Genomic DNA, 12,366 nt, shown 5'->3' with positions numbered 1-12,366 from the left:
TTTTATGCCCACCCGGTTTTTCATGTTTGCTTCAGTTTGACACTTCCATAAGCTACATAAAAAATAAAAATACAAGCAATAAGTGTTTTTGCTTTCAATTCACCGTAGTTCACTTTTATATACTCTCTCTCTCTCTCTCTCTCTCTCTATATATATATATATATATATATATATATATATATATATATATATATATATATATATATATATATATTTCCTACAGTCATGAAAGAGTTCACAATCCTATTCTCATTGCTAAGTATGACAACTCTTCAGTGCATTTGCCTATTTGCTAACCTTTGTCTCTATAGTCATGAAAGAGTTCACAATCCTATTCTCATTCCTAAGTATGATAACTCTTCAGTACATTTGCCTATTTACGTCTTGTTTCTTTATGTAATGGAATATATAGAGTTATGACTTACGTGATTGCTACATAATAAAACTCATGTTAAAATTGTTTGAGTCGCTTTTAGGGTTGCTTTGTCCCTTGAAGGGGGGAATTCTGATAACATCTTGCTTGTCCAAGAATTAATTCAGGGAAAAGGAAGTCGAAAGATGAAAATGTTTGTTGGGATTTGGGAAGTCAGAACCTTGAAAAAGCTTCTGATACAAGTCCAATGTGATCATCTCAGAGATGCACTGCATAGGTTCTCCTTCGGTCCGCAAATTCATAATTTACTTTGTGTCTTCATTTCTTGCTATCTTGTGCAATATTTGTCATTTAGGTGTGAGACGTGTGGTTCTATCATTAGGATGCCATGCATGTATTGGGCGATTTTATCTTTGCTAGTGGATAGTCTGGGAGAAGATGTTCTGATTTCTTTTCACTGCGTCTTTCATGTTTCACTCAGATGCACATTAAAATGATGTTGCTTTTGATAGTATCCTAGGGGCGATGGGATCCCGAGTTTGTATCTTCTGTCTGGGTATATAGGGGAGGGAGCAACTCTATCTCTAAAAGAAAAGAAATAGAACACCCTTTTGCCCGTCTCATTTGCTAGACTTGTAACCAATGCTCTCCAGTTTCAGCTATTTTTGTTTAACTCGCAAATTTTATATCCTGGGAGTCCTACGGAGGCCAGTTGTAGGTGAATAGAGGCGCAAGTACAAAAATCAGTGCTAATCTAGCCAGGTCTACTACAATTATGGATGTTGTCAAAAGTGAAGAAAGTTCCTGGGAATAGGTGTCAAAGGTGCGGGCAATGCTCAGTTAGTTATTGTAAACTTTGGGTTATTAGACTGTCTTCAAGTGGCATGGAATTGTCGAACAGAAAATTGATTGTAGAGACTCGACTGATTTACAGTTGTGGAGTTAGTATGATATGCAGATGCAGAACTGCCCCAGTAAGAACACTAGTTTCAGATTTCCGAGTGTGATTAATGGAGAATGGCAGTGTCCTGGAAAAGCGATGCGGTTATATCGAACTCTTTGAACATTAGGAGAAGTTATCTGGATATAGGATTCGAAAAAGTACTAACAAAAGTCGCTCAACACAACACTACGGATAGCAACTATTACGCACAATCAAGTGATGTCGGGACGCTTTGTTAATATGTGTTTGCTTGTTTTTCATGTGAAACTAGCATGACCTAGCTAGTTTTTGGATTAGTAATTGAAAAATAGCCAGTGTTTGCAAAGTAATTGAAAAATAGTCATTATTTTGTTGAAATACGGAAAGTTCCAGCATATTATGCTGGATTGGATTATGGAGCTCCTGAACTTCTAGCATATTATGTTAGAATTCCAGCGCGAAAAATTCCAGCATAATATGCTGGATTATGGAGCTCCTCTATTTAAATTTTTCGCATATTATGTTGGAACTCCAGCACATTATGAAATTCTAGCATATTATACTGAAATGTCATATGTAAAAAATTCGAAAGCATGTTATGTTGAAATTTTCCAGATTTTAAGGATGTTTTTGTTCAGAATATATCTTTACATGAAAAAATGGTTATTTTTCAAGAGGAATTTTCATAAATCACTATTGTTTAATGGCTATTAATTTCCTATAGCTATCATATACATAATTACTTACTATAGTTACTATTTAGTTGTTACGAGACTGTATTCGTGCTACTGTATTCATGAATGAATTAAGTAGCAGAATTCGCCTAAAAAATAGGGGAATCCGTCTGTTTAATAACGCAAAGAGAATCAATTAGCGTGTATCACTCCTAATTTAAATCAACAAAATCAATTCTCCATAAATTTCGCTGCCATTGTGCTCTATTTCATGCATTCACGTGACTGTATTTATAAATACAGTGAGGTAGTCAAGAAATAGGGTGTATACCTTCTATTCAGTTAGACTGTATACGTTGTATACAATTCACAGATATTCATTATTCACTATTATACATTGTATTTAATTCACCGTATTCAATTTGACTGTATTCAAACAACAAAAAGTCACAAAACACAGTGATATTCGGTTGTATTAAAAAAATACAGACATTTGGAATACATAAATACATGCGAAAAATAGTGTATTTATCCAAAAATATAATGTATTTGAGTGTATGTGTACATAATACAGTGTATTTATTAATGTATGTGACTAAAATAGCAAAGAAGAGGAGAAAGTTCGTCGGAGATGGTGTTTTCCGACCAAGCAAAATACTGTATACATTGTATTAAAACTAAAAATGGAGACGAACAAAAATCCCACCCTCAAATCTTCTCTGGCATAGCCATGACCGGATCTGTTCGTTTAAGAGGATGAGCCAATAGTGGATGATGATGCCGATGATTCTAATGCCGACAACGATTCTGACGGCGACCACGATGATGACGCCGATGATTCTGCTGATTTGATGGAGAAGAGAGATGATTGAGAATCTTGCTGATAGAGAGAGAGAACATAATTGGCGTATTTTATGCCTCAATGCTAGGTATAAATAAATACCTATTTTGTTATAAAATAGAAAAGGTAGTTATAAGTAATAATATTTTGAAATTGTTTTGGTTTATAATAAATAAGGTATGATAGTTTGCTATAGGATGTAAAATTATCAGTTGCAAATCTGGCCATTTCTGATTTTTGCTTGTTGTTCTTCAATGTTTTAGTCCATGGACCAGCTCAGTCCAACCCATGAGGCCGATGACTGATTTGGGCTGAGTTAAAAAGCCCCAGTTTTAAAGGGGAATTTGCAGCCGTACCCTATATTTCTGCCGCCTTTTAACATATACCCTATTTTTAAAAATTATTGATTTGGTAGCCAGCTGACAAAAAATTCGTAATAATATGACAATTATACCCTTGACAAAAGATATAAAACCTGCATCACACATTAATCGCGTGATTTGCAACCTCATTCGTGAAAAATTTCATATTGAAACTAAAACTTCATGCTAATGTATGCTGAAGTTATTTATCCCGCAGTCTAAAGTTTTGTCATGAGTTTTATCCGAAACTTCAGTCTAAACATGCTGAAATTTTTTAATTCATTTGCTAAAACTTTAGACTAAACATGCTTAAGTTTTTGTCCCGCAGTATGTAATTTTCTAATGAGTTTTTGTTAATGCATGCTGAAGTTATTTAGTTCATTTGCTAAAATTTCATACCAAAACATGTTGAAGTTTTGTCCTGCTGTCTGCAGTTTTGTCATGAGTTTTATCCGAAACTTCAGTCTAAAGAAGCTGAAGTTTTTTAGTTCATTTGCTAAAATTTCATACTAAACATGCTTAAGTTTTTGTCTTGCAGTTATGTAATTTTGTAATGAGTTTTTGCTAATGCATGCTGAATTTATTTAGTTCATTTGTTAAAATTTCAGACCAAAACATGCTGAAATTTTGTCATGCAGTCTACAGTTTTGTCATGAGTTTTATCTGAAATTTCAGTCTAAATATGCTGAAATTTTTTAGTTCATTTGCTAAAACTTTAGACTAAACATGCTTATGTTTTTGTCTTGCATTATGTAGTTTTCTAATGAGTTTTTGCTAATGCATTATGAAGTTATTTGGTTCATTTGCTAAAATTTCATACCAAAATATGTAAAGTTTTGTCTCGCAGTGTACAGTTTTGTCAATAGTCTTTTATTAAAGAAGAGCAAAATCGTCTTTTTAAAACGCTTTTAACAAAAAAACGAGTACGGATACAAACAAAAAAATAAAACGGTACAAGTTAAAAAGAGACGACCAAATAGGACGCCACATACAATTTTTATCCATTTCCACCCAATTATGGAAATCGACTACTATTACAAATTTGTTGTAGCATGACTCTATGACATATACAAGTGCCAATAAAAGGACATTCACTTATTAGAAGGTAGTGCACCTTTCAATTTTCTTAATATGTCCTAAAATCATATTAAGACAAACAAATAAATAATAACCTTCTGCACGTAAAAAAGGGAGCTGCAGGACATAGTGGTCCGATACATTTTTTTTTTCTGGATGAAAGACTATTACTTTGTACAATAAATCACCATTTTTAACGAAATGAAGAAGAGTTTACAAACTTGTTTGTTCAAAGTTAGCTAAATCAATGTACCATTTGTATATATTTCTATAATGTTGCTGCTTTTGCAAGAAAAATGTATATACTGGCAGGCTAAAAGGCAATATTAACATAATTAAGAAACCTTGATTAGTTAAACCTCCATTGGCACCATTTCGTTAGAAACCTCAGCCAAAAAACATTAAGAAGGCTTCCCAACCATAAAGCTGAATAACCATAGTTAAGGAGGAATTCGATATTTAAATTCATCCGCTTAAACCCTTTGTCCCTATTTGATGATTCTTGAGAAATTCTCAATTGAAATACAAAGTCGAATCTTCACATTTTTTTTTTGAGCCCTTATTGGGGTCCATTTCAAAGACATTTTTGGGCAGAGTAAATGATCAAAATGGTCCTTAATGTATAGGCATTGGACTGTTTTGGTCTTTGATATATGACCCTTAACTGAAATAGTCCTTGATGTATGTAAAAGATAGACCGTTTTGGTCCCTTACCCTAAAACTAACGGTGGAAAGTTAAAAAACTGTTCAACTTAACAGTACAATTCAATTTGACTACAACACTAGCTTTGTCCCACAAACTCTATTTCTTCTTCTTTCTTCACTTACGTAGTGCCACCCCTCCCTTCATTTTCTTGATTTTCTTATCCTCTTCTTACTCTAGACACCGCACGCTAAATTAAAATACCAATCCCCACTCTTCTCCATTAGAGCTTTGACTAAGCTTGAAATAGATTGCCTTTTTTATTTTTGTTTTTTTATAAGGAAACTTAAATGTCAAAGTTGAATTACATTTGAGCAAGAACAACCTTCATTAAAGTAATCTCCTAGTGATTTTCACTAATACAGTGTAACCCAATACCAAGAATCAAATGGAGAAGATAAATTGGAGTATGTACGAATACAAAAATAATTGGGTGAAAAAGAAAAGACAATTGCTAAGAAGTGAATAAACACCATTTCTTAGAACCAACAGTCCTGCATAATTTTTTTAGCCATCGAAAAAGTGGGAAAAAAATGCTCAATGGGGGAGCAAAAAATTGGGAACGAGGAACCTTCAGTTTCAAAAAAGGACAAAAGGACAAGGATGGGATGTTTATCCAAAATCAGCTTTGGAAAAATTTCAGGTGGGATTTGGGTATCAAAATTGGGCACTAACGCCGGTGATTTTTCAGCAATAGAACTGAACTTAAACCGCGAAAAATGGATCGGAGTATATGAGTCTCAACCTTCTGGAACCGAACTTGGGAGCTCTCGTGCTTTGAAATCCATTAAGTTTGACATATACATGAGGAGGATTGTTAGTTCTAGGGTATGGGACCAAAAGGATCTACTTTTTACATACATTAAGCACTATTTCGGGGTATATATCAAGGACCTAAACAGTACAATCCCTATACATTAAGGATCATTTTGATCATTTTCTCTTAGACATTTGTTTTTCAATATTTCAATGCCTGAACTAATTCACTATTTGCAAACTAATTTGGTCATAAAAATTTGCAAATGGTGAACTTCGAAGTGAAATATCAAAATAGTGGGTTTAATGCTAGTTTTCGCTCACGAATCTTCAATTTTCACAAACATCTTTTCCATGTATTTTTGTCCAAACAAAGCCGTTTGGACACGAGTGTTATTTTGAAATACTTAAAAAGAAAAAAAATTCAAATAAGTGTTGTTTTAAATCTGATTCATCATTTCAACTTCAACTTGAATTTTGCTGCTGAAAAGACTGATTTGAGGAATATTTAAAGGAATAATAATGGTTTCAACTCACGAAACTTTGAATATTTTTTACAAGTGAAATTTAAGTCCAAACGTAACCAAATCAATTTTTTTTTATCTTTAACAACTTGAACTGCCATTTAATTTGTAGTTTAATAAAGTTATCGAGTCACCCTCACTTAATCCAGATGTCTTATCGAAATAGACATAGTGGACATAGCTGCGTTCATTTCGTTATCACCTATATAAAATTGTAAGGTTCCTAAAGGAGCTTACAATTTCCTATATGTCGGACTATAGTAATTGTCGTTGAATCAAGCCTAGAATAAGTCTAATAACGTTTCAGGATACATAACAAATTAAAATGGTAATACTAATTTATTCTACCACAGTTTTGTAGTGCATATGATATAGTAATATTTAATAAATAAATAAATTTGGGGGGCTGGGCGGAATGGGGCTCAACGAAAATTTTACTTTCAATTAAGTCAAATGTGCTGAATTTTACAACTTTAGGGAAATGGGAGTTATCTTCTGTGAATAAAAGACATATTAGGGCATCATATCAAAGTTCTAGTGTGTATACTGAGGATTGAAGCTTCCTTTGCAATAAATGATGGACGTAGGATACATATTATTTTTTTTATTAGTAACCTTGATAAAGTGGAAGGAGAGCCTTGGCGTAATTGGTAAAGTTACTGTCAGGGGTGAAAATAAACTCGTGCAAAAATACAGGGCAAAACCCTTTTTTTAATAACCTTGATAAAGTCTAATGGGATCGAAGGCGAAGGATCAACTCAAAAGATTAAAAAGCATGTAAATCTACCCTTACCCAATATTAAATACGGCAAATGGCCAAATATACCCTCCTACTTTTGAATGGTTTAAGAATACCCTTCGTTATACTATTGGGTTATCTATACCCCTGCAGTCATACTTTGGGTTCAAATATACCCCTCATTTAAACGGAGGGACACGTGTCATCGTCCTGTTGGTCAATTTTAAATATCTCCTAATTAATAATAAAGACCCATTATCCATAACCGAAAAATATTTTTTTTTTACTAAAAACTGAAAAAAACGAAAATATTTTTTTTCAGTTTTTACAAAAAACCTGCTTTAGAAAAAACTGAAAAATATTTTCTAAAATAATGTTTTTGTAAAAACTGAAAAAAGTAGAAGCTGAAAATCAATTTTCTAAAGCAATTTTTTTTTGTAAAAACTGAAAAAAACTGAATTTTTTTTTACTAAAAGCTGAAAAAATGAAATTATTTTTTTTTCCAGTTTTTACAAAAAAACTGCTTTAAAAAAGCTGAAAAATATTTTCTAAAACAATATTTTTGTAAAAACTGAAAAAAAGAGCTGAAAATCAATTTTCTAAAGCAATGTTTTTGTAAAAACTGAAAAAACAAATATTTTCTTTTTTTTTTCAGTTTTTAGTTAAAAATATTTCAGTTTTTTTCAGTTTTTAATTGCTTTAGAAAATTGCTTTTCAGTTTTGTTTTTCAGTTTTTACAAAAATATTATTTTAGAAAATATTTTTCAGTTTTTTAAAGCAGTTATTTTTTGTAAAAAACTGGAAAAAAAAAAAATCATTTTTTTTTAGTAAAAATGTGTTTTTAGTTTTTTTTTTTAGTTTTTACAAAAAATATTATTTTTCAGGTATGGATAATGGGTCTTTTTAATTAATTAGGAGATATTTAGAATTGACCAACATGACGATGCCACGTGTCCCTCCGTTTAAATGAGGGGTATATTTGAACCCAAAGTATGCAGGGGTATAGATAACCCAATAGTATAACGAGAGGTATTCTTAGACCATTTTAGAAAGTAGAGGGGTATATTTGATCCTTTGCCATATTAAATATCACTCCGTTTCAATTTAGATGAGGTAATTTGACTTGACACGGAGTTTAAGAAAAAAGAAAAGACTTTGAAACTTGTTGTCTTAAAAGCTTAAGGGATAAAAACTTTGTAGTTATAATAAAACCTTCTCATTAAGGGTAAAATGAAGAGTTTAAAGTTGAATTATTTTCAATTGAAGAAATGTGTTATTCTTTCTGGAATGGACTAATAAGGAAAGTATATCTTCTAAATTGAAACAGATGAGTAATATTTATAATATTATTATTGTTGTTATTCTTATTATTATTTGTTCAAATTGCTGTCCCACGAGATCTTAATATTCATTATCCGCCTTTGGGAAAAACAATGAAGCGAAAGTACAAACATATATGTTACATCCTTCAAGACATAATTGACAGGGAATATCAATATATCCCCATGATAGACTGAATGATATATGCTTATAGCTAAATGACATGCCAATTTGTGGATATGGTATGTCTGATTGATAAATGTTTAATACATTTTTTTTAGCCAAAAATATGGACTTATTAACTTTTTTATGATGTGATGGAAGGAAAATATATAGACAAAATTAAATCAATTTCTCATCACCTCAAGACAAACATAAAATCAAGAGATGTAACAAGAGGCACTGTTTGAATTGACTAGAGTTTATGGAGTTGAAAGATATAATTGTAGTCTTCTTCTTATTGACTATCTTTTTCTTTATTTTGGTTTTATCCTCAAATGGCCCCTTCAGCTTTCTCTTCCACTCAACTCATGATATAAGTGATCAGATTCGTTTGTCCATTCAACATCTGAAAATAACAGAAAGTAGGCGAAAATTGAAAGAAGAGTGGAAGCAATAAGAAAAAGATAAAAGACATGATATCACTCTGGAAGTAACAGTTAGAAACTTTTTCTGTACTGGTGTGCAAGAATGTAAGTGGAAAGTTCAATTGGCCGTTTTCTCTCAATTTCTTCCTTGACATCATATAATAATAAAATCAAAACCGTGCAAGGTTTCACTTTCTTTCCTTTTTCTTCTTCTTTTCTTTTTCTTTGATCGTTACAACCGAACTCTTGTAAGTTGTAACGCCGGTTGGGAAGTGTTATGGGATGTACCAAGCGGTTACTATAAATATAACTCTGACTTATGAGTGCAAGATATCGAATATCAAGTAGATTAGTAAGACAATTGAGGTTCACAATCTCATTTGCCAAAATCTTGGTTCGCAAATTGATCAATATTTGTGTTTGTAGAAGATAGTAGATACCCGATAGAATGATTAAGGTGCACAAACCGTAATAACAAACTGACATGATCAAGTAGACAGTAGATACTCACAAATTGACAGGAACACCACCATTACAAAAAGAAAATGCGCATTGCTCCGTATTTAAGTAAAGAAAGTGAATGAAAAAGATTTTGCTCAAAATTTATAGTTTTAATTTACAAGTGATTATTGGGAATATCGCTTGGCTTTTATATGTTTAATTACCTTTTTGTTTTTTCTTTCTTCCAGGGTGATGGGAGTGGGGGTAGGGGATTCTGAATCAAAAACAAGAATTACTTGAAGCAAATATCTAAATGAGTCTCCCACATAATAGGTGTGAGTTCAATTCTTTATCTTCCTCGTTCCTTCCCCTTCCTGATCCTCAAATGTAATAAAAAAATGAAAATTATATTGAGCAGAACAAGATTGGGAAGGAAATCAAGAAGATTTGCAAAGGGCTAGCTTTTGCACAAAACATCTTATGATTGTATTCATACAGATAAACGTAAGATGATACAATATATCCTTTAGTAAGTGAAACAAAGGCCTCAAAAAGGTCATGCCTTATTCTTCTTGAAGCTGACACAAAGGGACACACAAATGGGACACAATGATCTCCTAGCGGATCAAAACAGTTAGAGATACAAGAAATTAAGGACTTCATAATTAAAAATAGAAATGATAGGGTTTAATTAAACTCTATGAGCTGGGGGACATAATATAATCAACTCATAGATCATCAAACCATTAATTAAAAACACATGCTAGCTTCAGAAACAATTATTTCAATAGATAATTTTTACTCCTCCAATGCAAATTCCTCAATCAAGTTTATCTTGTTGAGTGGATTGAAGGCATGAATTTCAGCACAAGCACATTTGCTAGGTAACACATAGGATCCAAGTCCATCAAGTGGTTGAACACAAGGCAATGGCAACTTACGAGCTATGACCACAGAATTAATCACCTCATCCGTTGGATGGTACACCGAAAGCACCTCGAATCCTCTGAGATCACGAGGATCAAGAACAGGATATAGAAAAGCGCGCGCATCATGTGCACTCCTGAGCATCAGGGTTGCCCCTGGAGCCATATACTTAGCCAGATGATCGACAAACTTAACTTTCTCTTCCTTATCCATACCAACCAACGCGGCCAAGAAGACTACATCGTAGTCCTTCAGGGCACACGTTACATCCATGACATCCGTCGTGTGAAAAGTCATCCGATCAGACAAGTCAGGATCGGATGCCACGAGACGAGATGCCAGGGAATTAGCCTCAGAACTAATATCATAGTTGTGAAAGTATGTAGTTGTAAGATGTTTAGTAGCCAAAACAAGAGAAGTGAGAGGGAGAGGGCCTGATCCAATAAATGCTATTTTGTTTGGGGGTTTTGTAGTATTTTTGGTAAGGATGTTGAACTCAAGCAAGCTGAGTTTGATGTAATTGTCAAAATATGGGAAAATGTCAAGATGGTGAAGGGGGTTTTCAAAAGAGCCAAGAATCTTGGAATAGTGACTCTCTAAAAGACCTTCAGCTTCACCACATAGTTTGATGAGATGAGACCTAATTTCTTGAATTTTTTGACAGAGTTTTGAAACATCAATGGGATTAGGGGGCATGCACGTGTGAACAAGCTTTGTAAACAGTATGTTGACATCTTTGGAAGGGCTAAGGTTCTCCAATCTCGAGATCTGTTCATATAATTCACACACTTGTTGTACTACTGGATTGCTATTTGGGCACACCATGTCGACACTATGAAGATATGAAGAAATTGGCAAAGAGAACAAATAGCTAAATAGCTAGAAATTTTCCTTGGAATTATCAAAAAGGAATTGCTCTAAATTTTCTTTTTTTGAAGTTCGAAGGACACACTCAATGATCTGGTGCTCATGAGGTCTCCACAAGTCGCTATTTATTGAGGATTTTTTGGAGGGACCCAGAGATACACGAGAGATGGGGGGTGGGGTCATTTATTATTATTTTGTTGCATCATTTATTGTTCATTGTTAGAGATTTTTTTTTATTTACTCAGTAATAATTGATTTGAAATTAGAATGAGTAGTTGGGCTTCGTTTATTTCATTTACAGGTTAATCAGTTAAGCATTTCACCTTGATGAGCAAAGTTACGTCCACCGTTGAGAAATTAAACTAGTACATGGCATAACGTTCAAGAAAAAAAAAAACTTTTTGAAACATGTTGTCCCAAAAGGTTAGAGGATAAAAGCTTTGCCAGACCATAATATTTGTATGACAATAAAAGCTTTTCATTAATGACAAAGTAGATAAAATAAAAAGTTTAAAGTAAAAATTATTTCTAAATATAGAAATGCATCATTATTTTTAGAATAGACTAATAAAAAAAATGTGTCATTTAAATTGAAACGGAGGGAGTATTACATTACGTATATATTAATAGTTTAAAGGTTTTAAAATATATTATTGCAGGTAATTTTCCTTATTTTCATGAGCCTAATGTACAACTCTCTTTGTTTTGTTAGAAAACTTTTTTGTCTTGGATCAACGGTATATGATGTTTTTTTCCCACGAATATGTTAATTGCTTAACAGGTAGTAAGTCGTAAATTTAAAGCATGAACTTCATTGAAAACTTATTTCATAGTATTTCTTTGGACCTTTGTTGTTTTCTCGGTTTTGCATTTCTATGAAAACCCTAGTGTTCCTGGTGAGTAGTTAGGCTTAGTTGGCCCACAAAGTGATAGTTTCTTGGGACTTGGGACCGATGCATATATATTTATTGTACTCCAAGTTATTAAGTTATAGTAAATTTCATGATCATCCAAATTTGTGTTTCACTTTTCTTTCTTTTGTTACATAAAATTATTTTACTTTACTCTATTTATCACAAAAATTATATTTTTCAGAATTATAATACTTTTACTTGAAAAGTCTATTATGTCCTTTACATTAATCCTCTCATTTGTGTAATGCCTTTTATATTATATACTATAATATATTTTTACCTAGGTATTTTACTTATAATTAAAATAAATTTAAATTATTTTAATTATTTTAATAATAT

The 12,366-nt window shown here is 32.5% G+C and overlaps 1 protein-coding gene across 1 annotated transcript; it reads right to left on the bottom strand.

Moving 5' to 3' along the window:
- Nucleotides 1–9,781: 9,781 nt before the first annotated feature.
- On the bottom strand, nt 9,782–11,223 carry LOC107808712 (nicotianamine synthase). The gene has a single exon (XM_016633252.2). The coding sequence runs from the start codon at nt 11,069–11,071 to the stop codon at nt 10,118–10,120; it is 954 nt and encodes a 317-aa protein (XP_016488738.2). The 5' UTR covers nt 11,072–11,223; the 3' UTR covers nt 9,782–10,117.
- Nucleotides 11,224–12,366: the final 1,143 nt, after the last annotated feature.

Source organism: Nicotiana tabacum, chromosome 19, assembly GCF_000715075.1.
Source record: "Nicotiana tabacum cultivar K326 chromosome 19, ASM71507v2, whole genome shotgun sequence".
Taxonomy (NCBI): Eukaryota; Viridiplantae; Streptophyta; class Magnoliopsida; order Solanales; family Solanaceae; genus Nicotiana; species Nicotiana tabacum.
This window is presented reverse-complemented; position numbering and strand designations above follow the sequence as displayed.